This window comes from Anoplolepis gracilipes, chromosome 7 (genome assembly GCF_047496725.1).
Source record: "Anoplolepis gracilipes chromosome 7, ASM4749672v1, whole genome shotgun sequence".
Lineage (NCBI taxonomy): Eukaryota > Metazoa > Arthropoda > Insecta > Hymenoptera > Formicidae > Anoplolepis > Anoplolepis gracilipes.
In genome coordinates, this window is record NC_132976.1 from 5,768,799 (window position 1) to 5,785,520 (window position 16,722).

Consider the following 16,722-nt stretch of genomic DNA (forward strand, 5'->3'; position numbering starts at 1 on the left):
CTTTAACAATAAGTGCTCAAGCATAATAAGTAATTGCATATTTGCAACTTTATCTAAAAAGAGATAACATTGACTCGTTTAAAAAAAAAAGTACTAGTAGTATTTATTTACTTCACTTTTACAGTTCAGCCAAGAAAGGACTTGGTTTACAAAAAACCTGCATACTCATTCTTCTACACCATACCTCCTTTACATCTTAAAACTAATTCCATCTGCAAATACTCAACCCGAGTGTAACTCTTTTCATAAATCTTTTAATGCATTCAATTTATTACTGTATTACAATATATTTCAGAATAGAAAAGTACCTTTCATAACTCATACTATTTACAACTTCGCAATATAATAACACTATATTATAATATATATATAACCTAATATCATATACTATTTACATTAAAAAAAAGTACTAATATAATAGTAAAAAATGTAAAGCTGTTAGAAAATAAAAGAGAAAATTTAAAAACGAATAAAGCAGTTGATAAAAAAACGTTATACTAGATATACATATTTGTGAATAATGAGATATTGTAAATCAATTTGTATTGTGTAAGTCAATTTAAATGTTTTAAACGTTATCATACAATTAAAAAGTATAAAGATGTTTTTTTATATGAATAATTTTATATAAATAATAATAATCTTATTTGCATTTTCATATCACAAAAGCGAGATATAACATAAATTTTAAATAAATTTGATCTTACAATAAGCGATATAATAAATTTTATTTCTAATACTTTCGTCCTTAATTCTTATGTTATAAAAGTTAAAGAAGAACGTATTATTGCATGTGACTTGTAAAAACTGCCATGCATAGCGCTCATTGTTAGACTTAATTCGAGTTATCGTTATTATTAAGATAAAACTTAAGCCTCAGTAATGATGTGACTTTATCTTGACTAATAATATTACATAAGATTACATATCATTTTCAAATAGATCTTAAGAGGAAAATGAAGGTGAATTGTATTTTATTATTTTGTTATTTTATTTTATTATATGTACGTACAATTTATATTTAAATTTCTTATAATCTTACATATATAATTAACATTTTCCTTATAATTGTACATATATAATTTTTTATTACCAACATTTATATTTATATCCATTAATAATATATCGTTCAAATTGACAAGACAAACAAAAATACAAAACAAGTTATAAAGTATTAACTTTATACAGGTAAAACTCGCGTGGTATAATGTGGGAAATCCACGGCAAACGATGGTTTTGCATCCTCGCTGACCCAAGCCGCTCCGTTTTTACCTTTTTGTATGAGATCCAGCATCGCGAGAGCCACATTGTCAGCTGTTTGAAGCGAGGAAAGGCTATGCTTTTCGGCGTATTCCATGTCGACGAAATGGATAATTTTCTCAACGTTGTTAAGTAATGGTGTTTTCGTAACACCTGGACACATTATTAGAACTCGCACCCCCGTCTTGTCGTACAGACCCGCCAAAGACTGGCTGAATCCAAGGACGGCGTATTTCGAAGCTGTATATACCGGTGCCGGGGGATAGCAAGCTAAGCCAACTATAGATGAGACGTTAACGATCAAGCCTCCTTTGCCACCATTGTACTTTCCCATGTGGTCCAAAGCCAGATACGAGCCGCGAATCAGCGCCTTGAGGTTGATGTCGATCGTCTCTTCCCATTTGTATTTATCGTCGAATATACCGGCATTGTTGATAAGAATATCAAGCGTCTCGAACGTATCGATAACTTTCTTAAACGCCTTCTCTAGATCCTCGGCTTTTGCCACGTCGCACGCGATAAAGACAGCACGACTTTTTCCAAACTCGTTTTCCAACGCGGTTGCCGCATTTTCGCCGTTCGATGTTGGCAGATCGATTATCGCAATACTTTTCGCATCATTTCGAAGCAATATTTCTGCGTACTTGTAGCCTAGTCCGCCAGCTCCTCCTGTGACCATTACAGTCTTATTCCGTACGTTATCCATCTTGCTTTCACGAAGCCTTCAGCGAAAGTGTGTGCACTGCAAAAATTGTTAGTTAAATAGTTTAGGCAGTGCTCGGAGTTAATTGCTCTTTTCGGGCCGATTTCCGAGGCGACGCCTCCTATTCTCCCACTAGCGCTCGAGGCTCGACGGCTGAGCCGCCGAATCGTTTCAGGCGCATCCCTATAAAAAATGTATTGGGATCCGTATGTTACGCACACAAATCGTCACATCATTAAAGGTTTTTTTGCTAAATAATTTTTATTTTTATAAATAATTATAAACAAAATTATGTTAATAAATAATAAATAATATATATAATAAAAAATATATAATAATAAGTAAGTAAGTAAGAAAGAGGCAATAGGAGCGAGAAGATGTGAATATAAAATTGTAAGTTTTTTATATAGGTGATGTGTCGCAAGTATATTGACATTAAGTACATTAGTAACATTCTATAGAATGACGGAAATTATAATAAAAATTTGAACGTTTCGATTCATGTTTTGAATCCTCTTCAGCATAATATATAAATTAAATAAATGAATTATAAATAGATAAAAACGAAATTAATGAGAAAACATCGCATAATAAAAGCGTAAGACATGTGTGAACTAAAAATCGTGATCGTATTCGCATGATTAAATGGATCAATGCCCTAGAACCGCTGTACACATTTATCGCATGTTAGTTGTATAAATTACATATATATAAAACGATCCAACTTGTTCGGCTCTTTTATTGTACGGCTTGCATAATAATCCCGCGAGGCAATTCTCCGAGGTTTCCAGACCGAGGGAGGTATGCAGTTAGATTGAGGGGTTAAGTAGGATATGCATTTCGTTTGTGTGTTGTTGAATCTATGGTATATATATCGCGCAACTAATGTTTAACGTGCGGTTATGCCGATGGTACAGATGGTAAATAAATTATAAGAAAAAATATTAAAAATTCTATTATTAATGTTATGTAAAGCTATTATATATATATACACACACACACACATATACATATACATATACATATTCACATACATAACATATTAATAATAGAATTTTTAATAACTTTAATAATTTATTTTATGTATTGTTATTATATTTTTTTAATTATATATTATTATATTATTTGTTCTTATTATTATATTTATTATTTGTTAATATAATTTTATTTATTATTTATAATTATTTATAAACATAAAAATTATTTAGCAAAAAAAATTTTAATGACGATTTATGATGTAACATACAAACCTCAATATATTTCTTATAGTGACACGCCTGAAGTATTCCCCCAGTGGGGGAATAGGAGGTGGCGCTTCGGAAATCGGCCCAAAAAGAGCAACTAACTCCGATTTAGAAAACTTGTATTATTTGTTAGTAAAAAATACGATGCGCTTATCGCGCTTTTATTTAAAAGCATCTAAAAAGAGATAACATTGACAAACACTCGTTTAAAAAATTTTATTATTCATCGCTTATTCGTTGGTAGGAGTAAAGGGATATTTGCAATAGAAAGGAATAATAAATATACTCAAAACATAAGCATTTTATTTCTAAATATATTTCTTGTTCGCAATCGTTATTTATACAATTTACACAATTTAAAATAGATAATTAGGAGAGAAATTTAAAAATTTAATAATTTTAATTGATTTTTATTTATTAATATATAGAAAAGCTAAATGCAATAACACATACTCTATAAGAGTATAAATATAATATATGTATAATTACTGTTTAAAAAACATAATTAAATGCAGAATTATATTCATCTATTATATAAATGCATGCATAATAATAAGTGATGATTATTAATGCCACATAAAATGTGCAGAGAACGAAATACACTTAATGTGTACTTAATATGCATAGAAGTTAGAACAAGGCATTATGTATTATATACACATAAAATATTGAACGTTAAAGTTATAAAGTTGCTCTAGAAAAAAATACAAATAGAGAATAATAATTATATTATACTCATTATATTAATAAATATCAGGAAAGTGTCAATTTAATGTGTTATTATAAATACAAATACAAAATACATATTCTTCAGCAAGACATAACAATAAGCTACTTACATTTTCATAAGAGATACATATAGATAGATTAATGTTATAAATTTAAAATGAGACAACAGCGAAACAACTTTTGTCAATCTAAGAATACAAATCGATATTTTAGTTTTCAGTACAAACTACTTGCGCTTCCATGTCTCCTTGCAACAGCTGGTTCGTGATTGGTTGTCGACGCAGTGGTGGGGATAGCACTACCGGTGCGGCTATATAAGGGGCTCTCTCGGCTTTCGGAGCATTATTCTCCGTCGAGACGTCGTAGAATACATATCTCTAATACAAGATGACTGGTCGCGGAAAGGGAGGAAAGGGGTTGGGAAAAGGAGGAGCTAAACGGCATAGGAAAGTCTTACGTGATAACATCCAGGGTATCACCAAACCAGCTATACGTCGTCTGGCAAGACGTGGCGGTGTCAAGCGTATTTCTGGCTTGATATACGAAGAAACGAGAGGAGTCTTAAAAGTCTTCCTAGAAAACGTTATTCGTGATGCTGTAACTTACACCGAACATGCCAAAAGGAAGACTGTGACCGCTATGGATGTGGTCTATGCCCTAAAACGGCAAGGAAGAACCTTGTATGGTTTTGGTGGTTAATTCAACCCAGCATTCATCAAAATTAAAAACGGCCCTTTTCAGGGCCAACAATTTTTTATACGTCGGAATTACCTTAGAAAGCATATATTATACACTGCCTAATTTTAATTTCATATAAAATAATATATTTGTTACGTAACTTGCAAATTATACAAAAAATAAGATTAATAGAAATGCATAAATTATTTAGAATTATTTTTCTATAAATCATAAAAAAGCTTTTAAATATATAAATAATATAAATTTAATTTAAAATTTGTTAAATTGTAATACCGAAAATAAATTCAGGAATAAGTAATTAAATTTTACATTTAATTTTATATTAATTAAATATATGATTTTATATTAATTTAATATTTATAGATCTGCAAGCATTTATGCATAAAATATAAATTTTTGATGTCTTGTTATTCTTAATTTAACATCCTATATAGCAGATGCGCAAAAAATCAATGTTCAATTAAGTGAGCACAATTATGTAGCATCTTTAATTATACTAGCATAATTGTGGGCGTATATTCCTCGTTTTATTTTTTTTAATTCTGTTCTTAAGCACAATGTTACAGCACTTAAATATTCTAATTGCAACTTCAATAAAATATTTTATGGACGATAAAAATAATTTTAATGTGTTTTCATTAAATTACATTTTCTAAATATTTAGATTTAGTAAATCACAGACGAAAGTGAGAGATAAAGTTGTTCATTATATCTCTCATCAGATATTTTTATATGTAGTTTTTTGTATTCTAAATAATTTGCATTATTATTATTATATTTAACATTTAAATTTTAATGAGAAATATCTCTTTGGATTAGATATTAATAAATAAATCAATATCTGTCAAATTTTTCTATAGCGTATTGTAACATGATTATCCTTTTTTCTATCTCTAAATAATCTATGCTATATTTATGAAAATAATTATGTTGAACTTATATCAAGAAATCTTGTCAGTCTATGTAAAAAATGTCAATTAAAACGTTTAGTAATATATTAAGATGGATTTTTGTGGAAGAGGTAAAATAAGACATGTATCAATTGCAATTTTTCGAATTTGTTCCTCGTTTGAAATAATTTGGGCCCTGAAAAGGGCCATTTGAAATTGTAGCGAGCAGAATAATTATTTCTTTGCAGAAATAACTACGGCTTTTGCTGGCGCTTTTTTAGGTTTCGGCGTCTTAGTCTTCGCTGCGGGTGCTTTTACAGTTTTCTTGGCTTTTGACGGTGATTTCGTCTCTGTGGCAGCTTTACCCTTCTTCTTTCCGACAGATTTAGCAGCAGCAGCAGCTTTCTTCTGAGCAGGCTGTTTCTTCGGGCTTTCGGGTTTTTTAGCAGCAGCTGCTTTCTTCGTGGCAGCCGGTTTTCGTACTGTCGTGGTCTTTTCGATTTTGTCTTTCTTGGTTGTAGCCTTGGAAGCGCGCTTTACTTTTGCTTTAGGTTTAGGCTTAGAGTTGTCCGTCGATAATTTAAACGATCCGGAAGCGCCTTTTCCTTTGGTTTGTACGACGGCACCTGATGAGACAGCAGACTTTAAATATCTCCTGATATACGGCGCAACTTTTTCACCATCTACTTTGTAAGTTGCCACAATGTATTTTTTGATCGCTTGTAAAGACGAGCCCTTGTGATCCTTCAACTCTTTAATGGCTGCTGTTACCATCTCGGAGGTAGCTGGCCGTGATGCTTTCTTTTCCTGTGACTTGGCCTTGCTCTTGTTAGTCTTCTTAGCCGGAGCAGGATTGCTCTCGACGGTCTCGACAGCAGAGTTTCCAGTGTTAACTTTATCCTCCATTTTCAATGAATAAGTTTTTCGTACGAAACGATCGTCTGTGCCTCGATTCTACCAGTGCAGAATAGTCAGTTTGCTTTCAGGCCGCTAGCGACGCGCTCTAGTACCGGGAGCGCGGACCATGGAGAGAGACCTACCCAATATATCGGCCCGTTAGTTTCAGAGAAAATGATGGAGCGGTAAATGTACTTTGACTTTGCGACGTTATTTCTCCATTATTGAGACCGCTCGAATTATGCAAACTTAATTAATCGATAACCAAGTGTATGCGGTTTCATCTTGGATCGCACCGAATTTCCCTGCGACCTTCGGTTTTAATCCACGATGAAATTTTGTCGTCCGCGTCTTTTCGCGCTGATAGCATAGGTCACGGAAAAACATGAAAACCAAGCTTTTCTCGAAACATTTTCGATGTCACCTCTCTAAGAAGATATTCCGACGGGACAGCCCCGTGCTCTCGATTAATCGTTTCCGACTGGTATCGGCTTATATTCTGAAAATAAGAAGCTTAATTCGCAGCCTCTCGGGATACGCGCGCTCGTAAGATGCACGAGGCAAATGGCCTTGTTGCTTCGTAGCTTAATAGTATATAATGCAAATCGATGGATTCCTCGATCGAATTTTAATCACTGTCCATTATAAAATTCACGACGAACACTATAAACAAATCATTTAGATAATTAATTCTGTGATCGTTTTTTTGACGAGACGAGAAGCGCATACTGCGCAGTTTTTCGTACAGCTATATACCTATCTTATGTATCTGACAAAAAATATCCAATAATATATTTCTTGTTAATATTTGACTCATTTAAATTAATAATAATAGTTATTAATAATACTAAAATAAAAATTTGATTTATGCACTTTTAAAGCTATGATAATTCTGAATTCTTCGAAACTTGCGACTTTCATCGTCTTATTAAAATCATGTAGGTCAAAATATTTGGGGAAATGTGTAGTTGCTTTATTTATTTCATATCCGTTAATTGTAGAAAAAAATATGTAAAAGTTAAGAAATAATAATAGAAATATTATTATTAAATAATTCTTACACGATATATTTGTTCATTATATTACTAACCAAAAATGTTACTGCCGCGTCGTTAACATGACATACGTTTTATCGACAGGACGGTATAGTAATTTGTTATATAATTGTTTATATTTGCTAATATTAGACAAATAGAATAATGAATGCATTTGAATTATTATATGCATTTATATATTTAATAATTTTCTAAAGAAAAAACTTTCCACGTTTCTCATGCTTATACTTAAAATTATATTCTTTATTATATATTTATGTACGTTTTGTAATTTATTAAAAATTTCATCTAGATTTTTCTAGGATATTTACACTTTGGAATATTGTTTTGCAATTCATGACTTGATATCAATATAACTTATATTCTATACATATGTAAAGAATACAGTAATGATATAGATAAAACTCTGTATATAAAAGCGACAATGTTTTTCCACATCTGTAGGATATAATAAAAATATACAAAATATATTTTAAAAATATATTTTTACATCACAGTATTGATTCTGTAAATTTCTCAAATAACAAAGCTTAAAGAATATTACACATAATCGTTAAAAAATCTAACATTTTATATTTATTTTCTGTGTTAGTGTAAAAACCGCAACCCAATCAAATATACATATTAATTTATATAACTTATAATGAGATTTATTTATTTATATAAAAATATAAATAATCAAATATATACTAATTATAACTTAATTATAAATAAGTAGATTATACGTTAATATAATTTCAGTATTCTTCAATTATATTAATATATTCAAAAAATCTAATATTATTAATAATAATTATTACAAAATTATGAAAATTATTAATTAATAATATATAAAGAAAATAAGACATTTTTCGATAAAATCATGAAATAAAAATTAAAGTTAGATCCGTAAATATTATTATTAATGATTCATAATTTCAATAACATTGTAAGAATGTCAGACATATGTCAATATACTGACTGTTGACATTAACCGATAATATATAGATAATATTCTTAACATTATATATATGTAATATAATAGATATATATCCTAAATATAAATAAAAAAACGTATATAAATATTTATCTATTTGAATAAGAGAAAAATGTAATTTTTGAATTACGTATAAACTATACACCTACATATGTCGTACATCTTGAAACATTAAAAATTAATATGAATAACACATATAATAAATTGTAAATTTTTTTTTAAAGTCATATGTTTGCTACTATGAATATTGCTTGCGAATACATTTTGCAATTGTCGATAATTGAATATTACTTGTACCCTCATAAATAGAACCGATTTTGGCGTCCCTAAAATATTTTTCTTGAGGCAAATCAGTTGTACAACCGACACCTCCCATAAAGTCTATGCATTTTGCAGTGATACGACATGCGGTTTCGGATGCGACATACTTCGCCATCGCCGCTTCTTTCATAACATCTTTTTTTGCCTCTACTAGTCTCGCCGCGTTGTAAACAAGTAATCTAGCACATTCCAGTTCCGTTATCGCTTGAGCTATTTTATGTTGCAAAGCTTGGAAGGAGAAAATTTCTTTTCCAAATTGTTTTCTTTCCAACGTATATGGTATTGTCGCGTCCAGGCAGCCCTGTGCTAGACCAATCATCTGCGCCCCGATACCGATTCTACCTTCGTTTAAAAATCCAGCCGCATACTTATATCCACATCCAAATTCTCCCAATAAATTATTTTCGGGTATTCTGACATTGTCGAAGTGAACCATAGCGGTATACGACGCCTTCATACCCAGTTTATTCTCTGGTTTAGCCACTGCGAGACCAGGAGTATCGCGATCCACGAGAAAAGTTGTGATGCCACGATAACCGACGGAAGGATTTGCATTAGCGAAAACCACAAAAATTTGAGCCACATCGGAATTTGAAATCCACATTTTTGTACCATTGATCACGTACTCGGTACCATCCTTTTTCGCTTCGGTTTTTAGAGAAAAAGCATCCGAGCCTGAACTAGGTTCCGACAGACAGAAACTACTTACAGAATTTTGAGCTAATTTGGATAAATACTTGCGCTTTTGTTCTTCAGATCCCACTTTCAATATCAATGAATTTATTAAAGTATTTTGAATGTCAACAGGAATGGATACTGATGCGTCGACTTTAGCGATTTCTTCAATAGTTAGGATTGTGCTCATAAAGTTGCTTCCTGCCCCACCGTACTCTACCGGAATTTCGATACCCATCAGACCATTTTCAAAAAGTTTCTGAAAAACACCGTCGTCAATCCTTCCTTCCTTTTCCATCTTTTTTACCAGAGGAGCGATTTCTTCCTTAGCCAGTCTAGCAACCATTTCTTTCGTTGCTAATTCATCGTCCGTAAAGTGTGTTAAAGCACCTGTGCTTAAATGACGAAAGCGTGACGCGTGTAAATGTAACTTGTGCGTTGTACATGCGCTCTGTTGTATACAACGTAAAGTAGACCGAAATGTAGACAGATTCATGATTGGCATCATATTTTCTTCCAATAAAAAACCAGTAGATAAGAAATATTCGTAAGAATACAATCAGCGAAATTTAACACTGATATCAATCTGTATACGATAACATGTGGAATACTCTCACGCAACTTGACTCGTTATAAGCTGATCGCGATTAATACTGAACCGAACGACACATTTACATGAAATAGAATCGCGCGACGTGGCATTCGATTAAAATACTCGGTGCACGGAACATACAGAGATAGCCTTTATCTTTTGAATATCTAGAAAAATTGACAACGCAACGCACAAAGTAAAGCAAGAGATTTTACGTAGTAATTGAAAAAAAATAAATAAATCTATATGTTAAACATATCATTGAGCTAATTTTTGAGAAATAACAATTGTTAAATTTTTTATACTAAAGAAACTTATGTATAAATTTTTTTCAAGGAAAACTTATTCATTTTTTGTTATTCTTCTTCCTATTCAATAAAAATTATGTTGAAAAATATATTGTAGAGAATTTTTGTTAGAGTTAGATTTATTCATTTTTTTTTGTTTCTAACAATATTTGCAACAGATTATTAATTTCTGATAATAAACTAATAATAATTCTGTATAAAATATATATGAAGTACTCTTGTTTATTTTATATCTTTATTTAAAAAAGCAGCTTATTTTAAAATATATCTCACGTCTTTTCGTTACTATTTATGTCAAATATAATTTCAAATTGGTAGCAATCATTTTATTAAATATATAAATAAGGATAAGATTACTTTGATAATACTTTAAATTAGAAAATATCTACAGTTGGTATTATAAATGCCTCGAGATGGACTTTTAATGCAATTTTAATAGATGGCTTGCTCGCCATAATGAATGATATATTCTAGTGATACATCTTATTTCCACTTATTACATTCAAGAGAACATAACGATTCTTATTTTATCAAGTCATAGAAATATGCAATTGTATATAGCCAATCACCAACGTCACTGTAGTGATAAGAGACTTACTGTAATGCAAAATGCAGACTATGATTATTATAGTTCATTTGAATATATAAAAGTCAAACTACACGAATGTGTAAATTCAAAGTCAAGCGAATTCAGATGACCTCTGTTAGCCCGACACACTTGTTATAAAACTCAAGTGTCACTACAATCTAAATTACAGCATTCAATGGAAGAGACGTACACTGTTCAGCGTCGACTGACGAAATGAGTGTCATGCGTCATGTGATACCAACATGTAACGCCATCTGGGATCGCATCTAGAACACATACGTCCCCACCATCGGTCCGCTAACCAATCAGCAGTCCGCAAAGCAGGAAGGTACTCTATATAAACGAAGCGTTAAAGCACACCGGGTCAAAACGCTATAGATCACTGTTGTGTACGGATATTCCTTCGTTCGATATGGCAAGAACTAAGCAAACTGCTCGCAAATCTACCGGTGGCAAGGCCCCGCGTAAACAGCTGGCGACAAAAGCGGCACGTAAGAGTGCTCCTGCAACTGGAGGCGTGAAGAAGCCGCATCGTTATCGTCCTGGAACGGTGGCTCTTCGTGAAATCCGTCGTTACCAGAAGAGTACGGAATTGTTGATCCGCAAACTCCCGTTCCAGCGATTGGTTCGTGAGATCGCACAGGATTTCAAGACCGATCTTCGTTTCCAAAGCTCGGCCGTTATGGCTCTGCAAGAAGCTAGCGAGGCTTACCTTGTCGGTCTCTTTGAAGACACTAATCTCTGCGCTATTCACGCCAAAAGAGTTACCATCATGCCCAAGGACATCCAGTTGGCTCGTAGAATTCGTGGAGAGCGTGCTTAACTTCATTCTTTTCATAAAAATCGGCCCTTTTCAGGGCCAAAAATTCTCTTACAAAGGAACATTCATCGCTTGCAATCAATTATATATATTTGCTAAATTATTTATAGTTTATTTTTTAGATACTAATAAGCCGTAATTTATACTTTATATAACTCAATTTAGTTTCTTTTACAACATTCGTATCTTCAATATAAAACATATTTAGTCTACCTCATTATATATCATGGATATTAGAATATTTATTTTTAACTGTTTAAATTTATATAGAAATATCTGTCAAGTGTTAAACTGTAATATTGTCCAAACAGGATAGATGATAAAAGACGGGAAACCAACGCCTGCACTGGTTGGCGCGCTTTTGTGATAACATGGCTGCAATCGAGTTCTTAGTGTTATAAACGTACTCTAAACCCAATCATAAAGTCAAGTGACTAATTATATACTTGTGTGACATCTTCATAGACGCTTTATACTTTAAAAGTGATAGAATAGCCAATTATTTTCCTACTTTCCAGAGAAAAATATAAGTATGTACATGCACCGACGAGATATTAATCTCGTCGGTGGTACATGCAATGAGAAATGATTATAGGCAGACTATTATGAAACGAGCTAAAACTACGTAAGTGTTCTTTGATAATTGTAATCTTTCGTCATACAAGACGATATGATAAATTCAATTAATCTCAAAGTAAACAAATCCAATGACATATTTTACATATACATGGATTAATTTTTTGAAAACTTGAATCATTCTTATTTTAGAAATAATTCTATTTATGTTTCTGCGGATAGATATTTATATTTTTGAAACATCTTTTTACATATTATAAATAAAGTAAATTTTAATTATCTATTATTGTCGCAAATGAAATAAAAATAAAAGAATATATTTAATCGATTACTATATTAAGAATTTATAATTAATCGTTGGATTCATCACTCATACGATATACGAAATACATGTTTAATATCATCGTGTCCTTTATCCATTTTAATTGCACTATATAATAAAAATATTTTTTTTTTACAACTGATAAAAGATTCGTTCTACTGATAATGGAAAAAACGTGCAGCGTCGCGTTATTAATTCGATCGTCAGCCGTGTTTGCTGATGATTTAAAATTCTTTCCTCCCCCCCCCCTTTCCTCTTCCCTCTTCCCCGTGATTCTTAACGTACGCAGTTCGGGGATCGGGGAACGCGCACCGCGCACCGTGTCTCCGCAAGGAGAATCCACCAGGCGATGTCAGACGAACGATCTCTTCTCCGAGCGGACCGTCTGTTTGGGTGGGGAAAATCGATAGGAAAAGGCGAGTTCAAAGCGCGAGGGAGAGTACACATCACGACGGGTCATTAACGCTTTCCGCGGATCGTCGATCGTCGGCGGTAAAACAAGACGACGACAACGTCGCGAGAATGTCGCAGCGGCGGAAGTGTCGCGAAGGTCTCGTCGCCTTTCGATGAGGAAAGTGTTCGCGAGCTGGCCGGTCGACGACGACGACGACGAGAGGTATTTGCGTCACATGCCGTGCGGTAACAGCTGTGGTGCGCGATATCGTGCGCTCGGAAAATGCTGAGGGTGTCCGTCGTCGGCTCTTGACGGCTCTCGGGTGACGAGGCGATCAGGACCGAGCGGAGGAGCAGGTTGAACGAGAGGCGTCCGCGCCTCTGAAAAATGACCGCCCGTCGACGGCTGGTGCGCGTTCTGTGCGTGTGGCTACTCTGTCTGTCACTGCAGCCGGACTGCGCGCACTGCACGCACATCACCGGTACATTCAACACGAGGGAGTTCTTCCGATTCCTTATAAAGTTCGGCTTCCAGAAAACCGACCGTCATCGGCAGAAGGACTCGTACGGTTATATATTCGGCAATGTGACCGCGGCGTCAGACTTCGACGTGCCCATCACCCTGGCGATACTCGATCGCGGTCATTTCCTCGAGTATTACGGTAATCGCACGCTGATGGACAAGAGCACCGCGTGCACTTACATGTTCAATACGTTGAAAAAGAGTTCCTACGATCCGCACTGCAATGAGGAAGGTCAAGATTTCCTGAGGTATGTAGTATACGATGAGATATATGCAATAACTGGTCACTTGCGTTTTTTTTCTTTCTTGCTTTGCACGACGTATGTAATATGACTTTATGTTCTTAAAGGCGAGTCCCATGTCCTCGAGATAAATTGTGTCCGGACGAAGACTCTATATGGAATATTGTTAAGGGACATCAATTCACGTATGTTATACAAGATTTCTGGCAACCACGATTTTGGTATATGAGCCTGGTTGCATGCTACAGAAACAGAACAACCTGTCAGTGGGAGTATTATAGCAAACACGATGAGTTAAAATATGATATCTGGCTAGTAAATGGCAATCCGAACATCAGTGGCCTAAACAGTTTGACTTATCAGTTCTCCTATGACAGACAGGATACCATGGAGCTATACTTATTGTTTTTTCTGTGTTACATCATATTAGTGCCACTGCAGTTGTATGCAGTAAGATTGCAAAAGCATCCTGTAACAAGATTATTCACTGCTAGTTTATTATTAGAATTTATAGCAGTATGTTTAATCTTGATACACGTATTGAAATTTGCATTAGATGGAGTGGGCTATGAACAATTAGAAGTTGCAGGTGATATTTTTGATATCTTATCACGGGTAAGGAAAATCTCTTCTTATAGAGACTGCATGCTATCAAATTTTATAATGTACATATAAAATCAAATAGTCCAATATATTCTGTGTAATATTTTTAATAGCATAATTTTAAGATATTGATTTATATGAATGCGTGATATAAATATTTTTTATTTAAAAAGTTTAAAAACTAAAAAGCAATTTGATGGATAGCAATATATGCGCATCCAGCCTTGATACTAAATTATTTTTTTATTTCTGTTTAAAAAGTTTTAAACCTAATAGCAATTTGTAGAGTAATATGTGCAGATCTAGTTTTAATACTAAATTATTTTTATATTTTTAGACAACATTTATGTTATTATTGCTCTTACTTGCAAAAGGATGGGCAGTAACAAGAATGGAATTAACATGGAAACCACTGGTGTTTGCAATATGGTTTTGTTACGGAGTTGTTCATATCTTGTTATATGTATGGAATATGGTAACTATCTATCTATGATATCACATATTTCTTATTCATTGTTCATATATCGAGCATTTTCAATAAATATGTAAATTTAGTTTGTTAACATACAAGGTTTGATTTTCAGACAGAAGTTGACATTATTGAAGATATAGACGAATATCAAACTTGGCCAGGATGGTTCATATTGTTTTTCCGAAGTGCCATAATGATATGGTTTCTGTACGAACTTAGAAACACCATGACATATGAGCATAATACTCAAAAATTGAATTTTCTTCTTCATTTTGGTGCATCATCATTAGTTTGGTTTATATATTTACCCATTATAGCACTTATAGCGCTTCAAGTGAGTGCACTGTGGAGGTTTAAACTGTTATTAGGTAAATATAATATTAAACATCACAATGTTATTTTAATTACATTTTAATATTATTAAAATGTCAAAATGTTAATTTTAATTATATTTTTTATACATTGTTATTTATAGGTATAACATACTCAGCAGACTGTTTTGCTTATTGTGTAATGGCTCATTTATTATGGCCCACTAGAAGTGAACAATACTTTCTACTTGCACAAGGTGCGGATAACGGTGATGAACTCGATGAATTTAACGAAGCGCCGCATGTATTAAATAATTATGTAGAACCGCCAGAACTCAGTAAAATAATTACTTAATACTCGTCCATTGAAGATATAATATTAAACAATGATAAACGAAGTTTCTAATTATGAATGATGTGATGTACATTTGCCAAATGGTCAGTCTAATAGAATGAATAATATTCTAATATGTGCTACTGAACTGAGATATTGTTGTATACATCCTACAATTAGAGATATATCGATCACACAAATTTGGCTATGTGATATGAAGTTAACAAATGATACAACTGGTGAGTATGATATGAGTATATGCTACGAACACAATTTTCAATTTTATATATGAAAAAAACAAGCAAAGCTTGGATTTTATTCTTAAAAATTTTGTATATATGTATAAAGAAAAAAAAATTAAATATTAAATATTTACTCATTTGAAGAATGATATATCGATATGCATTTTGATAAGATTGGTGTAATATTTTCTTACATTATGTTGCTAAGATTCACAAACAGATAATTGATTTACATATAATAATACTAGAATATTATATATAATATATAAATAGAAAAATTATATATAATAATATCACACAATCTCCAAAACTTATTGTGCAAGTATTTTCTCCAAATAGCAATTTTATTTACTCATATCATATTCAAAATTTTGGATTTTGAATATCATTTATTTTCCAACCATTCTATATACATTTTGGTTATAACGAATCTTACGATACATTTGTATATATAAAAGATTATTGAAAATTGAATTTTATAATAAGATATATACATTTTTGTCATTGTTTAATTCTTCATTACTTGTCATTATCTTGTAATTATTCCATGTCTACTCCGTACGAACAATATTACAATGTGCGCTTGAACAAGAATGGTGGTAAATAAAACTTATATAATTTTCATAACATTTTGATTTTAGTTAAGTGGTTTAAAAGTTGCACATGTGATGTAACTATAATATTTATGTATCAAAAGTTATATTGATTTATGTATTATTAATGGAGTATAATCTGTACAAGGTATTCTAAAATTATCATGTTTTTTTTTAAGTACAGATTTTTTGGTCAATTTCTAGCATTAATCTTTTGAATAATTAATGATTAAAAATAGATTGATAACGAAATTATTTTTTTTCAAGACTATATTATAGAATTTGAAATTTAAAAATGTTAAAAAATTAGAAAACTAACATAAATTATGATCTCTACATTTCAATTGAGAAGA

General features: G+C 32.3%; 5 protein-coding genes and 1 pseudogene across 5 annotated transcripts; 3 read left to right on the forward strand and 3 right to left on the reverse strand.

Annotated features, from left to right (window-relative positions):
- Positions 1 to 1,075: 1,075 nt before the first annotated feature.
- Positions 1,076 to 4,112, reverse strand: LOC140667587 (15-hydroxyprostaglandin dehydrogenase [NAD(+)]-like). The gene is made up of 2 exons (XM_072895669.1): positions 4,047 to 4,112; positions 1,076 to 2,002 (listed from the first exon to the last, which is right to left on the reverse strand). Exon 2 carries the CDS (start codon positions 1,964 to 1,966, stop codon positions 1,181 to 1,183), a length of 786 nt encoding a protein of 261 aa, XP_072751770.1. The 5' UTR covers positions 1,967 to 2,002; positions 4,047 to 4,112; the 3' UTR covers positions 1,076 to 1,180.
- Positions 4,113 to 4,274: 162 nt separating this feature from the next.
- LOC140667930 (histone H4) lies at positions 4,275 to 4,750 on the forward strand. Its single transcript, XM_072896309.1, has one exon. It carries the CDS (start codon positions 4,324 to 4,326, stop codon positions 4,633 to 4,635), a length of 312 nt encoding a protein of 103 aa, XP_072752410.1. The 5' UTR covers positions 4,275 to 4,323; the 3' UTR covers positions 4,636 to 4,750.
- A 963-nt stretch (positions 4,751 to 5,713) lies between these two features.
- On the reverse strand, positions 5,714 to 6,511 carry LOC140668114 (histone H1-like). Its single transcript, XM_072896748.1, has one exon. It carries the CDS (start codon positions 6,429 to 6,431, stop codon positions 5,760 to 5,762), a length of 672 nt encoding a protein of 223 aa, XP_072752849.1. The 5' UTR covers positions 6,432 to 6,511; the 3' UTR covers positions 5,714 to 5,759.
- A 1,866-nt stretch (positions 6,512 to 8,377) lies between these two features.
- LOC140668113 (short/branched chain specific acyl-CoA dehydrogenase, mitochondrial pseudogene) lies at positions 8,378 to 10,336 on the reverse strand (annotated as a pseudogene).
- Positions 10,337 to 11,293: 957 nt separating this feature from the next.
- LOC140668118 (histone H3) lies at positions 11,294 to 12,553 on the forward strand. Its single transcript, XM_072896759.1, has one exon. The coding sequence runs from the start codon at positions 11,351 to 11,353 to the stop codon at positions 11,759 to 11,761; it is 411 nt and encodes a 136-aa protein (XP_072752860.1). The 5' UTR covers positions 11,294 to 11,350; the 3' UTR covers positions 11,762 to 12,553.
- A 202-nt stretch (positions 12,554 to 12,755) lies between these two features.
- On the forward strand, positions 12,756 to 16,534 carry LOC140668112 (transmembrane protein 145). Its single transcript, XM_072896747.1, has 5 exons — positions 12,756 to 13,820; positions 13,922 to 14,429; positions 14,755 to 14,892; positions 15,002 to 15,257; positions 15,365 to 16,534. Exons 1-5 carry the CDS (start codon positions 13,438 to 13,440, stop codon positions 15,553 to 15,555), a joined length of 1,476 nt encoding a protein of 491 aa, XP_072752848.1. The 5' UTR covers positions 12,756 to 13,437; the 3' UTR covers positions 15,556 to 16,534.
- The last annotated feature ends 188 nt before the right edge of the window (positions 16,535 to 16,722 follow it).

Excerpts from the sequence above, each read along its gene's own strand:
- LOC140667587 (XM_072895669.1), bottom strand. The coding sequence starts at position 1,966 with ATGGATAACGTACGGAATAAGACTGTAATGGTCACAGGAGGAGCTGGC.
- LOC140667930 (XM_072896309.1), top strand. The coding sequence starts at position 4,324 with ATGACTGGTCGCGGAAAGGGAGGAAAGGGGTTGGGAAAAGGAGGAGCT.
- LOC140668114 (XM_072896748.1), bottom strand. The coding sequence starts at position 6,431 with ATGGAGGATAAAGTTAACACTGGAAACTCTGCTGTCGAGACCGTCGAG.
- LOC140668118 (XM_072896759.1), top strand. The coding sequence starts at position 11,351 with ATGGCAAGAACTAAGCAAACTGCTCGCAAATCTACCGGTGGCAAGGCC.
- LOC140668112 (XM_072896747.1), top strand. The coding sequence starts at position 13,438 with ATGACCGCCCGTCGACGGCTGGTGCGCGTTCTGTGCGTGTGGCTACTC. Across the intron at positions 13,821-13,921 it reads GAAGGTCAAGATTTCCTGAG|GCGAGTCCCATGTCCTCGAG; the intron begins GTATGTAGTATA and ends ATGTTCTTAAAG. Across the intron at positions 15,258-15,364 it reads GAGGTTTAAACTGTTATTAG|GTATAACATACTCAGCAGAC; the intron begins GTAAATATAATA and ends TGTTATTTATAG.